We start from the raw sequence: 16,082 nt of genomic DNA on the forward strand, positions 1-16,082 counted from the left end.
ACTGGGGTCAAGTGTTCACAGTAAAGGTTATTAAGCTCAAAATAAATGTCAGGGATTTTTGTGAGTCTGACATCTGTTTCCTGACCGGAGGCCTGCTCTGAGCTGCAGGTGGAACAGATACATTAATAGAGAAGTGAGACTGAGTGGAAGGGTCCAAACAGTCCAAACAGTTAGTTTCAGTTCCTCAAACATGGAGGGGTCTTAGGAGGAGTTGGGGGGAGCTGGCGAGACAGTCCAGAGTGGATGGTTTTAGTTCCTCCAGGGCACTCAGAGGCCACGAGGTCAGTGGATGGAAGCAGTGCACGAGTGAGGAGGGGGATGAATGCTGTCATCACGTATGTTAATTAAGGGTGCAGTTCTTGCATATGCAAAAGGTTCAGTTGTTGTATAAATTGCAGTGGATCGAGACACGAGTTGGGAGTCGTTGCGAGGTGGTCACTCGTTGCAAGCCAGGGTAGAAATGCTCTGAGCAAAGGGGATTTTACCACGTAACTCGGACGGGGGATTCAACATGATCTGCAAAGGAATATCTGTTCTATGGGAATTATGGACTGAAGGAGTGCTCTTTCTGCACTGTTTGAGGATTACGAAAGACTGTGATCTAAAAATAACGCTGACTGAAGGAATATAACTGAACTCTACTATTTCCAAAGGATTAACACCAGAATGGATTAACAAAGTTTTTACTGGCCCAAAGAACAAAAATGGATACAAGCAGATCTAAATCTGGACCGAACCCTCTCCACCTCCTCCCTGGAGCAGAGCCCCAGCGGGGCATCGGTCTTCAGGTGAGCAGCCGGTGAGGCCACACCGTCTGCTCTCCCCCTCCAAATTACATAATTTGGGTGATTATTGCTCTTCTTAGATAAAAGCATAGTTCCAGTTAGGGGTCATATTAGAGGATTGTTATAGAAATTAATGTTTAATTGGTTGTCTGATGATTTATGGGCTATTGCTATTTCCCTGCTGAGATTATAATAAAACATTTATCCTGCAATTAAAGTTAACAGACTGGAAATTCTATTTATTTTTATCATGATAATGAATTAATCACATATATCTTCTCAGTTTGTAAAAAGTCAGGTTACTGTGTGCATTACATCTAAAACTGGTTCTGTCAGATTACCTAGTCGTTGGGGCCGAGGGTGGCCTTTTTTAAACTTATCCTTGGGGTTATCCGTGCCTTAACCTCTAAATTTAAACCTAGCAACTTACCAAGTGCAGAATCCGATGAGAGAAAAGCTGCCGTTAACAGACGTGACTGGTAATTAATTTGACCATTCGAAAGTGGCTACTCAGTTGAGTTAGTTATCAGAGGAAGCAGGATAGGCGTCTGGATGGAGGCAGTTAGAAGCTAGGCGAATTTTCTCGCTTACCAGCTTAAAAACGTTCCTCAGATCTCATCTGGGTTGACCCATATGGGCTACGGGAACCGGACCCGTTAGATGGAGAGCTGGTCCAGTAATTCTCTGATAGTTAATTAATTTATTTGATTGATTTAGGAGGTTACTGGCCTTAGGAATTCACATGTGAGATGTCAGACTCACAAAAATCCCTGACATTTATTTTGAGCTTAATAACCTTTACTGTGAACACTTGACCCCAGTTCACCTCAGCTCTTGACTTCTCACTTCATTACTAAGTTAAAAACCTTAGTTTAACAGTAATCAAAACTCTTTATAAAACATCTCAGTTTCATAGTAATCAAACTCTTAAAAGCATTTCCATTCAATAAAGCATTAGTTCCTCATATTTGTCATATCAAAAACATCAGTTTCCCTGGTAACCAAAACATCACTTTTCACAGTGAGTTGCTGTTCTGACTTAGTTACTTCTTAAACAAAGATTATAAAAATAGGTATTTGTGTTAGCTTTAACACACTTATTAGGTTATAGCATGAATCAGTTACAAATCACAGGTTATAACATCACAATGTTCCCTTATTTAGCTGTTATTCTGCCAGAGTCTTCCCCTTGTGGCTGATTCTGGGATCTCATACCTCCATGTTTCTCAACACCCCCTACTATGAGATCACAGTCAGCCCTTATAAATGACTGATTCTGGGATCCCATATCTCCGTGCTTCACAACACTATGTTTCATGCCCTTGTTTGTCATTCCATTTAATGCTTTAATGGTTACGTCTTGTCCTCTGGCTTTCTCATAATGTGGTTCCTGGAATCTGTTTGCTTTCTGTGGCTATCCACATTCTTTCTTGTCATGTAAAGATTTTCTGCTGAAGGTTAAATGAGAGTTACGTATGTGCCATGTTTGTCGGTCTTTCACACTTAAATGCATGTTTTTGTATTCGTGTTCACACACACACACACACACACACACACACACACACACATACACACACACACACACACACACACACACATATACGTTGTAATACACTTGCTGCATATATGAGCTGTACTAAGTGCATATATATATATATATATATATATATATATATATATATATATATATATATATATATATATATATGTATATATATATATGTATATATATATATATTGTATGTGCACTTGTCCTTTACTGTATTGTTATTCATTTTTTCCTCCTTCATTCAATTTTATCCCTTGATAAAAGTTGCAGGAAAACAGCAGAGCATTTGAACACCCCAGTACACTGATGTAGTTTGTTATATCAGATTGACTTTGATGGATGTTTTTTGTCATTGCTCCTGCTGAGTGTCCTCACCTGATTTTTATATTTGCCAAGTTCAATTTCATTGTGTAACTATCAAGTTGGTCAAATTTGGTTGATAAGTTTCTCAGCTGAATTGCTCTCCATAATAAAATAGAATCAATATGACAGCTCTTTTAGTTTTTTGTGCTATTCTGTGATTTCCATTGTGTCTTATGTGATTTAAATCTTCACATGTTGGAACTAGAAGATGTGGACAGGATATGGACAGCCTCTCTTGAGTGAATAAGTATTGAAGTTCAGATGCGGTTTCAGCTGAGAGCAGCACTTTATTAGGGATCTGCAAAATGCTATTGATGGCTGATATTGCATTTTTTGTGCCACTTTGGTGAACACTCACTACTAAAGCTGCATACTGGAAAAAGGTTCCTAATCAAAGCATGCCATCGGAATACACACTGCATCAACATTCATGGCACAACAATTATATGCCTTTATTTGCTGCAGGCTGCTGCGTATCATAACACAAATTAAAGATGTTTCAGGCAAAAAGATAATTTTCCCATTACATAGATACTAAAGGGGCAATTTTCCTGTGCTGTTTAAAGTGTCAACATACACCAATATAAAATAAGAATCCCAAAGGATGTTTTTTGGCATCCTTCCTTTGATGTGTAGAAGAGAAGTAAAATAACTGATATTTGGATTAAAAAAAACATACTAAATACTAGCCCCTGTTATCAATACGTTAAGTTATGATGATGTATCAATGATGTATTGTCCAGCTTTTTTGACAAGTCATTAGCTTGAACCTCTCATTCTTGTTTTCTTTCTCCGTCTGTTTCTCTTTTTTGTCTCTTTCTCCTTTTTCTAGTTGAACATGAATAGTGCACCAACTTTCATGCATTTCCCAGCTAAGGGAAAGCCAAAGAGAGCTGATACGTTTGACCTGCAAAGGATTGGCTTTGCCTCAGAGCAGCTGGCCAAGTGGATTGCAGACCGCACAGATGTTCAGGTAAATAATCAAACAATTCATATTCACACATGCACATTTGCAAGAAACATCCCCACATTTGTCAGAAATGTTGAAGAGAATTTGGTATACACAACCCAAGTATGGGTCTTGGTTTGAGTCATCGTAGAGCCACTGGATTCCTGTTTACTGTACTTTACATTGTTGCCTTTTAATTGCAGTCAGGGTTTTTATAAACACCACCTCAGAAATCAAGAAGAGAAAGTTGTGGACTTTTAATTATTGCGTGCTTGACAAATTTTGCTGATTCTATGATGATAACTTACCAGCAGATGGATTTGTCAGCAGTTTGGCTTTTGGAATAAAATGTTTCTTAACACTAAAATCATTTCACTCAAATTAGAAAACCCTATGGTTGGTTACGTTGCTTTAACAACATATACAAAGAGCATGAGTATGCTTTATACATAATCAAAGACCCTGCAATATGAGTTATGTGGGCACCAAAAGTTGGCACCAAAAGAAGGATTTATGGCATAAGAAAATGTGTTGTATTTGTTTTTACTACTGTCTTCTTTCTTTTAGAAAGAAACCATATTAGATAGTTTTCATGCATGAACTGCCCTTTTCAGGTCTTGCCACAGCATCTCAATTGGATTCAAGTACGGACTTTGCCTCGACTACTTGAAAACCTTAATTTTTTTCTTTTTGAGTCATTCAGAGGTGGACTTGCTTGTATGCTTTGGGTCTTTGTTGTGCTGCATAAACCATTTGTGCTTGAACTTTAGGTCATGAACTGACAGGTGGATGTTCTTCTTGTGGAATGCAGTATTAACGTCATGCCAAATGTAATGGGACCCATGTCTTCCAAAAAGTTCCACCTTTGAATCTTCAGCAATCACCACAAGTCTTGGTGCTCATCTAGATATTTTTTCAAATGTTCTTTTTGTTTAGTAGTGGTTTGGGCCTTGCAGCTCTCCCATGGATGGCATTTTTGCCCAGTGTCTCTGTTATTGTGGAATCATGTACACTGACCTTAACTGAGGCAAATGAGGCCTGCATATCTTTTGATGTTCTTCTGGGTTCTTTTGTGACCTCCTGGATTAGATATTGGCGCACTCTTGCAGAAATGTTGGTAGGCCGGCCACTCCTTTGAAGGTCCACTACTGTTCCATATTTTCTCCATTTGTGGATCATTTCTCTCGCTATGGTTCTCTGGAGTCCCAGGTCCTTAGCAATGGCTTTGAAACCCTTTCCAGACTGATAAATGTCAATGACTTTGTTTCACATCTGTTCTTGAAGCTCTTTAGGACGTGGCATCATGTGCTGCTTTCAGAAACCCTTTAGCTACTTCTCATGTTTAGATTCAGCAAGCCTGGCAGTAATCGTATGTGGATGTGACTGGTGAAACTGAACCCAATTAACTGAACATTCAAGAGTTTTTATTAGTCACATGCTCATACAGTGTGTGCAGAAAAATGCAGAGTGACTGTTTCTAAAGGCTATGCAAAAACAATTGGACATTATAAAGAATAAACTTTAAAAAAACAATATAAAATTAGAAGAATGTCACGTCATAAATAATGAGGTGGATTTTCAACTAAAGTGCGGTGTACGCAAGAGTGCTGCAAGAGTGCTGGTATGGTCCAGTGTGTTGTAGTACGGATGAAATCATCGATAAATTGCCAAATGAATTTGATCCTTTGGTAGATTGGTAGCTCAAGGCACAATGACTTTCTCACATAGAGCAGGGTAGGCCTGGACAGCATTTTTTCCTTCAATTGATGAAATCATCATTTAGCAAATACTTTTTCACAGCACTGAAGGAGAAGATTCCTGCTGACATGCTGTTGATGGATCTATTTTCAAAAGGCTGCCTTTCAGAGTAAGGTGATGGTGAGCACTTAGACTAAATGTTGGCTTTCAGGCTGGCTTGAATGTGACTGTACCACATGAAATAAGAACTGAACAGAACGGGGGAAAGATGAGACAGATATATGTTGAAAATTGTTTTATCAATTAAAACATTGTGGCCTTTGTGTATCCTTTATATGTTTATTTGTGTATCCTTTATATTTTTAGAAGAGCTCCTCCAAGAGAGCTTTACATGTCTCTGCGTGCCTACATATATGTTTTTCTCCTCATACACACAGATACTAGTTTGTAGGGTAGGCTGCCAACTCACATAGCACATGGCAGAATTTTGGACTAGTTTCCTTTTTCTTTCTCTATTTGACCCGAAGTTATGCATGGATGAGTTGTAAATGGAAGTTTTAATCCAATAACACTTAGTTGTAGCAGATGGTGAACAGATTTTCAGTGGTGACGTAATCACTATTGTGACACGTGTTATTTGGAATGTTTTACTCTTACATCTGTTAATAGTAAGCAAATCACATTGTCAGTTGGGCTTTATGGTCTCTCTCACACACATACAGTTGTTAATAAAAGTTTACATACGCTTGTAAAGATGTATGTACTAGCACAGCAGGCAGTCTTGAGTTTCCAATGATTCCTATAAACCCTAATTTTATATGATATAAAGATTGAAATGTGTCTTTTTTAACACAGTTTTGCATCTTGGTGCAGTTCATCCTAATTTGTTGGCGTTCTTTTCTTTATTTATTTATGTGTTCATACATTGAGATGCATTCATATGTAAGTACTGTAAGTTATTTCAGAAATCGTTCCATACATTTAACGTTAGACCCATTGTCGACTACATATATTTGTGAATTTTAATTTTGCAAACAGATTTGACACTTTAAACCTGGTTTGTGTGCTTCTCCAATAACAAAGAAATGAACAATTTTGTCAAAAATACTGAATATAAAATGTACCATGTAAATTTAATCCAATTACTGTATTTTTGGGTCTTGACTGTATAAGAATCAAAGGGTATTTCTCCTCCATATCTCTTTCTGCATTCAGACTGTACTACAGTTATTTGTTCTGTTTGAAAAATTTTCCAATACAATAATACACACTTGATACTGTGATAATGTTTAACAGTTGAGTGATCTATACTGTAACTGAAATACATAAATGTTCTATATACAGTATATGTTATAATGTTTTTTTTAGCGGTGTGTCACTCTCACTTTTTATCTCCTCAGATCCGTGTCTTCCGTCCTCCTAATTATTCAGGGACTATTGCTTTGGCTCTGTTAGTGTCTCTGGTTGGAGGTCTGCTGTATCTAAGGAGGAACAACTTGGAATTCATTTACAACAAGACTGGATGGGCAATGGCTGCACTGGTATGACACACACACACACACACACACACAACCTTTAAGTTAGGAGCCTTTTAATTTACTGGGAAAAGTCAAATATATCCTCTGCCAAAAATATCCACTTTCACAAGCCAGGGATAGAAGTCAAGTGAAACTGCACCGGAAACAAGATGAGTGGTGCAATTTCACCTCATTAGTAAAACATCCGCCTGTTTTATCAAAAAAATAAAGTTTCATGTTGTATGAAATGGATAAATTTCACACACTGACTCAATGCTCATTATTTTTCCACTCATGATAATTTATCCTCTTTCTCTTCTGTCTTTGCTTGTCCCTCTGTCACTGTCCATCTGTCTGTAACAGTGCGTGGTTTTTGCAATGACATCTGGTCAGATGTGGAATCACATCAGAGGTCCTCCCTACGCCCACAAAAACCCACAGAATGGACAAGTGGTATGAATTATACATTTTTTGTGTGTTTGTATATAGCCCATCTGTTTATGCATTCTGTCTTGTGGTGTTTTTATATTATATATTAATTTATTTATATATGTATGTATATATATATATATATATATATATATATATATATATATATATATATATATATATATATATATATTCTCTCAGTGTCTTTATTACCCTTCTTTTATCTTCTTCTCCTTCTCTTTTCTTGTTCCTGTTTTCTTTATCTTCTTTACAGCTGGAAGATGTGTTTTCAGTATTAAAAAAAAACAACTATATTATAGGGGTTAAGATGAATCTGTTTTACGGTGTTGTAAGTGAGGCTGTATTAGATCAGTGATAGAACATCTGTAAGGCTGTTGGCCTCAAGTAAAATGCAGTCTGTACCACTGCCACCTGCTAACAGGTCAGTGCTGGGACAATGTGTGTATGTGTGTGTGTGTGTGTTACTGGACAGCTGGGAGCAGTCACTGTGTGTTAATATCACCCTAGAGACATTCACAGTTGTCCAGGACCAAGCAGAGAGAGAGAGAGAAACAGACAGAATGGGTGGAGAAAATATTTTCTTTCTTTCTTTCTTTCTTTCTTTCTTTCTTTCTTTCTTTCTTTCTTTCTTTCTTTCTTTCTTTCTTTCTTTCTTTCTTTCTTTCTTTCTTTCTTTCTTTCTTTCTTTCTTTCTTTCTTTCTTTCTTTCTTTCTTTCTTTCTTTCTTTCTTTCTTTCTTTCTTTCTTTCTTTCTTTCTTTCTTTCTTTCTTTCTTTTGTCCAACCTGCCTCCTCTGTTGTATGCATTTACTCTGTTTTTGGACAATTGCCACTTATTACCAATGTGTGTGCAAACACACCCTCAGGGTGTGCAGATATAGTTTTGCTGGTCATCATTCAAGTTTGTTCACTCACGTGTGAAATTAAAATAATATTGGGGGAAAGTTGAGGAAACGATAGAGTAGGGAGAGGAAGAATGAGAGAGCAGTGGACACAGGAGGAAGTGAGGAACAGGATCAAGGAAGAAAATTAACCTTAAAACGTGGTGATGTGTCTGGAGAATTTTGTTGTCTGTGCCATGTGTGCATTTGCAAACGCGAATGCACTCAATCTCTTCCACGGTCAGTGATGCATGGGGTCACAGATGCAAGTATGTAGAGCAGAGAGTTGTTGGGCAAGTCAGTTCAGCTCAGGCAGAGACTTTAAACTAGTATTCCAAGTAGCCAGTACTGAACAGAATACACACAAACACACAGAGGAGGGAACTGCACAAACTATACACATACAGACTACGATAGAGTCACAAGAACAAAGAAAATGGCTGAAAGCTGCATCACAGCTTCCCTCTTGACCCTTCCTTTCTTTTATTCCTTATTGCACAGTCCCTCTGTCTTGTTCTATGTAAAAAACACTCCATTTGCCAGGCACTGTAGGCTCTCACTGTCATTTTTCAGTCTGTTTGACAACAAATAGGTTACATCCACATACAGTGTAGCTCTCTAATGTAGCCTTCACCCTTTGTTTCTCTGTCCCTGTCATTTCCACATCTCTCCAGTCCCCGGTTTTTGCTATGTGCTCCTGAACCACTTTTATTCTTGCCCAGTGTAGCATCTACAGCTGCAGATGATGATATTGTTGGAAATAGAAATGGTGACTGACTTATGATTCATTTGTATAGCGCGTGGTGTTGCACAAATCACAAGAGGTATTTTTGTTTAGTTTCTGAATATTATCACATTGTACAATTAGATAAAAATTGCATAGATACTTCACAATGTATCTGACAATATCCTGCTGGCATTGCTGATATATTTGCTGGTAACTCCCGATGTGAGACCTGCCATATTCTTGTATACATAATGACTTCCTCTTCCATTTCCTCTGTTGCTTGCATCTGCCCAGACTCTGTCCTTATTGTCTCATTTATCAGTTAAATCATTTCCAAATTTTTCATCTTTCTGCCTTCCTCTCTTTTCGGTGTCTTCCCTCCTCACTCCTTCTTTGTATCTCTGTCTGTTCTCATACCATATTATAGCCTTCTGAAGAAGTGCAGTCAGCTAATTTTAAACATTTCTACCTACTTGCCACTTCTGTCCTTCCTTCCTCTCTTGCTCTTGCCTTTGCACGAACTGAGTTGAGCGATGAGGGCAGCATTAAAGCTTTGACTAAGTCAAGTGTTGAAACAGCATTTTAAATAAAGGCAGAAATTAATTCAATGGTTTTAGGAAGCAATAGCCATAGGCATCTGATTCAAATGCGAAGGTGAGCGGGTCATAAAAGATTTATTACTGAGCATGCAGAAACTGAATTATGCCAGTTAGATGCAGCAAGGCTGACAAGCTGGTGGGAGGACTATTGTGTGCCCTACTGAAGTTGGAAAGGATTCCAATTTACAATAACTTTACATACTCTTTCTTTAATAAATAAAATCTTATCTGTGTAGAATCCCTTCTTAACTGCATATTGTGTTTTCAATTAAATGGATTTTGTTATCTTAGTGACTGGCTGCCTACATGTTATAAAACCTATGGCTAAGTGCCTGCCATGAAATTTACTGTCCGAGTCATATTATGTCATACTACTCCAGCACAGCACTTGTGTTTAACAATGGACCACATTAAATTGTTCAGGTGTATTAATAAAGGGATCTCTGAGTGTATGTAAATCTTTTATACAAACAGATTTGAAACTGTTGAGGGTTGGCTTCATAGTGTAGGCCTTCTGGGCTTCATGGCCTTACATGTATAATTCCTCTTTAACAGCAGTGGGTTTCTTGACATACTTTGTAGTGATATACAGTGCATACTTTCACTTCTCCATATTTGCTTGAACCTGAAGGCCAGATTGCTGATTTGGAGGCACTCAACCAGATCCTGTGTAAATGACCCTCATCTCTTTATTTCTTCACTCTCTTCCATTTTGCTAACCCACAACCTCTCCCTTTGCGCTCTTTAAATCCCTCTCTGTCACTACCCTCTGATAGTGAATAGCTTCAACTGGGCAGATGATATTGAAAAGATTCCTATCTTATCCAGCCTGTTTTCCTTCCCACCGCTTTCCATGTTACTTCCTCTCACCTCCTTCTCTAATCTCCTCCTTTCCCCAGACAGTGTAATTCCTTTAAAATGATGAGCGAGCGAGGCCAGGTAGACTATATTGAAAGGATTCGTCAACTGATGAATGGCACAACGAAGCAGATGAAATTGTAGTGTGCGTCTCACTGTGCAGCGAAGAAAATACTGCTTGCTCATTTTTGCTCAGCCACACACTCATACAAGGTAGGATATAGACACAGTTGTGCAGGCACATCCAAGGACTATAAGCAAACCCACATACACATGTATTGTAACACATATGCACACACAAATCATCCAGTCACACTTGCTCTAATATGACAAACATAATCAGAATACTACAAACACAATCATGAACACAAAAAAAGAAAGCCAAACAAAAGTCACACAAGAAGCTCTACAGCTTTTAAGTCATATGAGTAGGGAAATGAGAAGTTTAAAGAGAAAACCATGCAATACAGAGCAATAAAGTAAATTGCTTTTTAGGTTAGTTCTTTGAAATAAAATGTATACATCGAATCGTATCCATCTACCAAAATTAATTTTAAGGTTCAAGCCTGATTGCAACCTGTTTCTGCCTGGAAGTGAGAGGGACTCAGGGAAACACAACACATAAATTCTAACATTAGCTTCTGGGGAGTACCCTTCAGTCAGTGTTTCTCATAGTTTTACTATGACCAATCACTGCCTTATTTCTACACTGTTGGCTGATGACATTTCCATATTTCCAGCTGATTTCACATGATTGGTTGATGGCTTTTGGCAGCTTTTGGCAGCGGCCCTTTCTGCAGTACTGCTAACCTTTCATATTTTACAAAGACACTGCTGTCACTTTTATTGGCTTTCTGCAAATGGCTGACTTCTGGCTTGCAGAGGACATCAGTGTGTGGTGTGTGTTAACCAGTATGAATACCACTTTATTGGTTTGTACCTCGACACAGAGGGAGAGAATACAACGCAACGTGTGTGTTTATCTGTGTTTTGAGCCAATATGGAGTGACCAGTCCAGTGACACTGTGAAATAAGTTGTCCTTCAGGCTGAACATTTGTTCAAACCAGTAGACACCAAGCGTCCCTCTCAGTTTCTATGCTCAACCGCTCACAGCCAAAAGTGAACAGAACCATTGTTTTATCAGAAAACTGTAATTAAGAGTCATATATTAAACGCATGTACCCTGTAAGAAAGAAAGACAGACAGAATGAAGGAACAACTGAGTACAACAAGACTTACTGTGGGCAGTTTCATATAGAGTGTTTAAGTGCAATATATAGAAAGTATTCACACGAAAATGTCAGATGGGTAATGCTGTGGATTATAATGTGACTTCATTGGATTTGTCACTGATTCTAAAATGAGATGTAGAATTTTAATTGTTAATAATTTAATTATATATATATATATATATATATATATATATATATATATATATATATATATATATATATATATATATATATATATATATATATATATATATATATATATATATACACAAAAGTTTGGACACACCTTCTCATTTAATGTTTTTTCTTTCTTTCTTATTCTTCAAAATAGCCACTCTTTGCTTTGATTACTGCTTTGCACACTCTTGGCATTCTCTCACTGAGCTTCATGAGATAGTCACCTGAAAGAATTAAAGGAGTTCCCAGAGATGCTGAGCACTTGTTGGCTCTTTTGCCTTCACTCTGTGGTCCATCTCATCCCAAACCGTCTTGACTGGGTTTAGATCAGGTGACTATGAAGGCCAAGTCATCTGACGCAGCACTCCATGACTCTCCTTCTTGGTCAAATAGCCCCTACACAGCCTGGAGGTGTGTTTGAGGTCATTGTCCTGTTGAAAAATAAATGATGGTCCAACTAAACAAAAACCAGATAGATGGCATGTCACTGCAGGATGCTGTGGTAGAACCATGCTGGTTCAGTATGCCTTCAATTTGGAATAAATCCCCAACAGTGTCACCAGCAAAGCCCACACCATCACATCTCCTTCTCCATGCTTCACGGTGGGAACCATCATGAAGAAACCATCCGTTCACCTTTTCTGCATCGCACAAAGACACGGCAGGTGGAACCAAAGATCTCAAATTTGGACTCATCAGAACAAAGCACAGATTTCCACTGGTCTAATGTCCATTCCTTGTGTTTATTGGCCCAAACAAATCTCTTCTGCTTGTTGATTTTCCTTAGTAGTGGTTTCTTAGCAGCTATTTGACCATAAAGGCCTGATTGGTTCAGTCTCCTCTGAACAGTTGATGTAGAGATGTGTCTGCTACTAGAACTGTGTGTGGCATTTATCTGGGCTCTAATCTGAGGTGCTGTTAACTTGCAACTTCTGAGGCTGGTGACTCTGAAGAACTTATCCTCAGCAGCAAAGGTGATTCTTGGTCTTTCTTTCCTGGGGCGGTCCTCATGTGAGCCAGTTTCGATGTAGCACTTGATGATTTTTGTGGCTGCACTTTGGAATACATTAAAAGTTTTTGCAATTTTTTGGACTGACTGACTTTCAGTTCTTAAAGTAATGATGGACTGTCGTTTCTCTTTACTTTGCTGATTGGTTCTTGCCATATTGTGAATTCTAACAGTTGTTAAATAGGGCTGTCAACTGTGTACCAACCTGACTTCTGCACAACACAACTGATGGTCCCAACCCCATTAAGACGGCAAGAAATTCCACAAATGAACCATGACAAGGCGGAGCTGTGAAGTGGAAATCATTTCAGGTGACTAACTCATGAAACTTATCGAGAGAATGTCAAGATTGTGCAAAGCAGTAATTAAAGCAACACAAGGGTGGCTATTTTGAAGAATCTAAAATATAAAACATCTTTTTACTAATTTCACACTTTTTGGTTTATTACATAATTCCATATGTGTTCATTCATAGTTTTGATGCCTTCAGTGAGAATCTATAATGTAAGTAATTATGAAAATAAAGAAAAATCATTAAATGAGAAGATGTGTCCAAACTTCTGACTGGTAGTGTGTGTGTGTATGTATGTATGTATGTATATATATATATATATATATATATATATATATATATATATATATATATATATATATATATATATATATATATATATATATATATATATATATATATATAAAAAAAATTCTGTGCCTTCGTCTGCCTACCTACAAAATGTTACTTCCACAAAAACACTGACACTTTACACTTAAGTAGCCAAGTTGAAAAACCATGACAAGACGGACAATTATTTCAATATTAAGAGTTTCCTCACTAACTGGATAGGACTTCTACTTGTGTTGAAAAAACATGAACTTGAAACAGCTCTGAAGGAGCTCAGGTGGTCTATGTTGGAAGTTATTTGACTGCAGCCGATGAACTTTGAATCTGAGGTGGCAGCTCATCTGCCTGAAGTGTTGAGTACAGAAAATCATTTGCTATTAGATCTAGATTGACCCTGTCTCTGTGTCAGGGATAAGATAATAAATATTATGTAATCACTTGTTAATGGCATTGCAACAGTCTAATTTGCCATGCATGTGAAAGCATACAGCAACTGTGTCACCTGGGGAACGCATATGGATTCCGTCACCCTATAATAGATACAGGTGTTTAATAAAATCAAAGAAAAGTGTTCTTGAAACAGCAGTAAGAAACAAGAAAAACCTCAGTTCCTAATAACATTTTTTGCAAAATTATTTCAAAAGCTTCAGTAATCTGAATGAGTAGAGCCTCTGTCTTAATATTGGCATGAACACATGTTTTCATCTGTAATACATGTATGTGAAGTTGTAGGTTAGTGAACAAGTTAAAACTATATTTGTCTATATGTGCATGTCTCCATCTTGTAAAATCACACAAACTGTGTCTTTTTTGCTCCATGTTTATCATTTATGGACCAATATTGGTACTGAAATGTAGAAACAAGATAAAAAATGTTAAAATGTAACATTTGATTCATTATAGAGGTGCTGACTGTCAGCTAGGAAGCTTGTTAGCTCAGTTCATGATGTGACAATAAGATGATGCATTTACACCAAAACATTTTTGTATGATTCACTTCTGTTTCCCAACTGTCTGCAAAAAAATCCTCTTATGTGGAATAGTTTTTACTGTGATAGTGATTTTATTGAATACAGCAAATTAGCACCAAAAGCTTCCACCGAGTTAGACAATGTGGCTCTTTGTTGAGCGCACTCTACACATTTTCTAATGGGTTTCTGCTTCAAATGGGTCAAAGTGGAAGAGATATCATTTACCACCACACTAGAATCCAATGATTGTGCCAAACTCAATTAAATAGACTTTGCTACAAGTTCTTGCATTTTTAAATTACACTTGAGCTGTTTGGCATTGAGAAGGTTATTAAAGTAGCTTTAGGTTAGTTTACCTGCGAAAGGCCACCTTCACATTGATGATAAAGAAGTGGCAAGTTTTAGCTATTTTCCCTTCAATCCTGCCCAGATTTATTTGAACAAACCCTAGAATAAACCAGCAATTCATTAAGTCACAAGGTTGCTTTCATATTCTCTTTATTCATTTTTTTTAATGTTCTTTGCCAGCAGAGGAAATCCTCCTTATATCCCAGTAAACAAAATAAATAAAACTCTCTATTGAGGAAATGAGAAGTCACCTCATTTTACTGACTGACATGCTTTTCCAAAAAAAGAAAACAGGCTTTAAATGACTGTAATTGACTCTTGGGTAATTAAACTGAACTCCGCATGGAGTGTGTAAACATTGAACTGCATAAACAGTGAGTAGATAATGAGATTTTAAAGTATCACCTGAATCCCTAAAATAGACTGCCATATTTGTTCAGATGAAGGGTTCAGCGAACCTGCCCATAGTCCCTCTACTGTTCTAGATAAAGCACTCCCCATATGCTTTCAAATCTGCTTGGTTACACCCTAAATTATTAATGTGTTGAAACATGTTTCTCTATTAATTAAGACGTATTTAAATTCTGTCATTGTAGCTGTCAGTCAAAAGATATATTATTTTTACCTTTTCCATATTTAGGCTGTATCATCCTGCAAATGCCACTTTTCTGACACACTCATGTTCTCATTTTATGTTGTAGGTATTTAGCCAACACACTTAACCCAGAGTGACTTACAAGGTTCACTTCTCTAGATCACCTACCATCATTATACCCATTTGCAACGTCACACACATTCCAAACCACCATTTTGTTTGTATAACAGAAGTACATATTTCCACTCCGCCTCTCTGCTTCTCCATTACTTACTCTTTCTCCTCACTGTTCTTTCTGCTTTGTTGACTTTTCATTTATCCCTCTTCCTGTCTGAGTGCCTCCTGACCTTTACTGAGCAAAACACACAACAACACACATTCACACGCACTATGTGCACAAATACATGACACAGGATGGGAAAGGGATGAGTATAGTTTTTTGTAAAGGTTATCTTGCCCGCGGCTATTAATAGCTAACACTACGATGGTTTTGTTTGAGGGAGGGGATGGTTAAGTCAAGAATTGAGGGGGGAAGGGGTTAAAGTATGCTCATTGCTCATGTGCTTTGAGTTGACAGTGCTTAAATAGCTTTCCATTGATGCCAACATGACCCTCCATTTATTGGTACTGATGTTACCGTCCATGAATATATTCTGTGAAATGTGGCAAGCTTGAATCTGACACAATGTGGAAATCACTGACAGCCACTTATCAAAGCCTGTTGTCAAGATTTATGAGATGTGAGATGCCTA

At 37.6% G+C, this 16,082-nt stretch overlaps 1 protein-coding gene across 1 annotated transcript in view; it reads left to right on the plus strand.

Moving 5' to 3' along the window:
* Nucleotides 1-16,082, plus strand: part of tusc3 (tumor suppressor candidate 3) — an 83,454-nt gene that overhangs the window by 41,982 nt on the left and 25,390 nt on the right. The window contains exons 4-6 of the mRNA XM_023284283.3: nucleotides 3,530-3,670; nucleotides 6,745-6,885; nucleotides 7,225-7,314. Coding sequence (XP_023140051.1) covers nucleotides 3,530-3,670; nucleotides 6,745-6,885; nucleotides 7,225-7,314 — 372 coding nt within the window. The remainder of the gene's footprint in view (nucleotides 1-3,529; nucleotides 3,671-6,744; nucleotides 6,886-7,224; nucleotides 7,315-16,082) is intronic.

The sequence above is a fragment of the Amphiprion ocellaris genome, chromosome 4, assembly GCF_022539595.1.
Source record: "Amphiprion ocellaris isolate individual 3 ecotype Okinawa chromosome 4, ASM2253959v1, whole genome shotgun sequence".
In the NCBI taxonomy this organism is placed as follows: Eukaryota; Metazoa; Chordata; class Actinopteri; family Pomacentridae; genus Amphiprion; species Amphiprion ocellaris.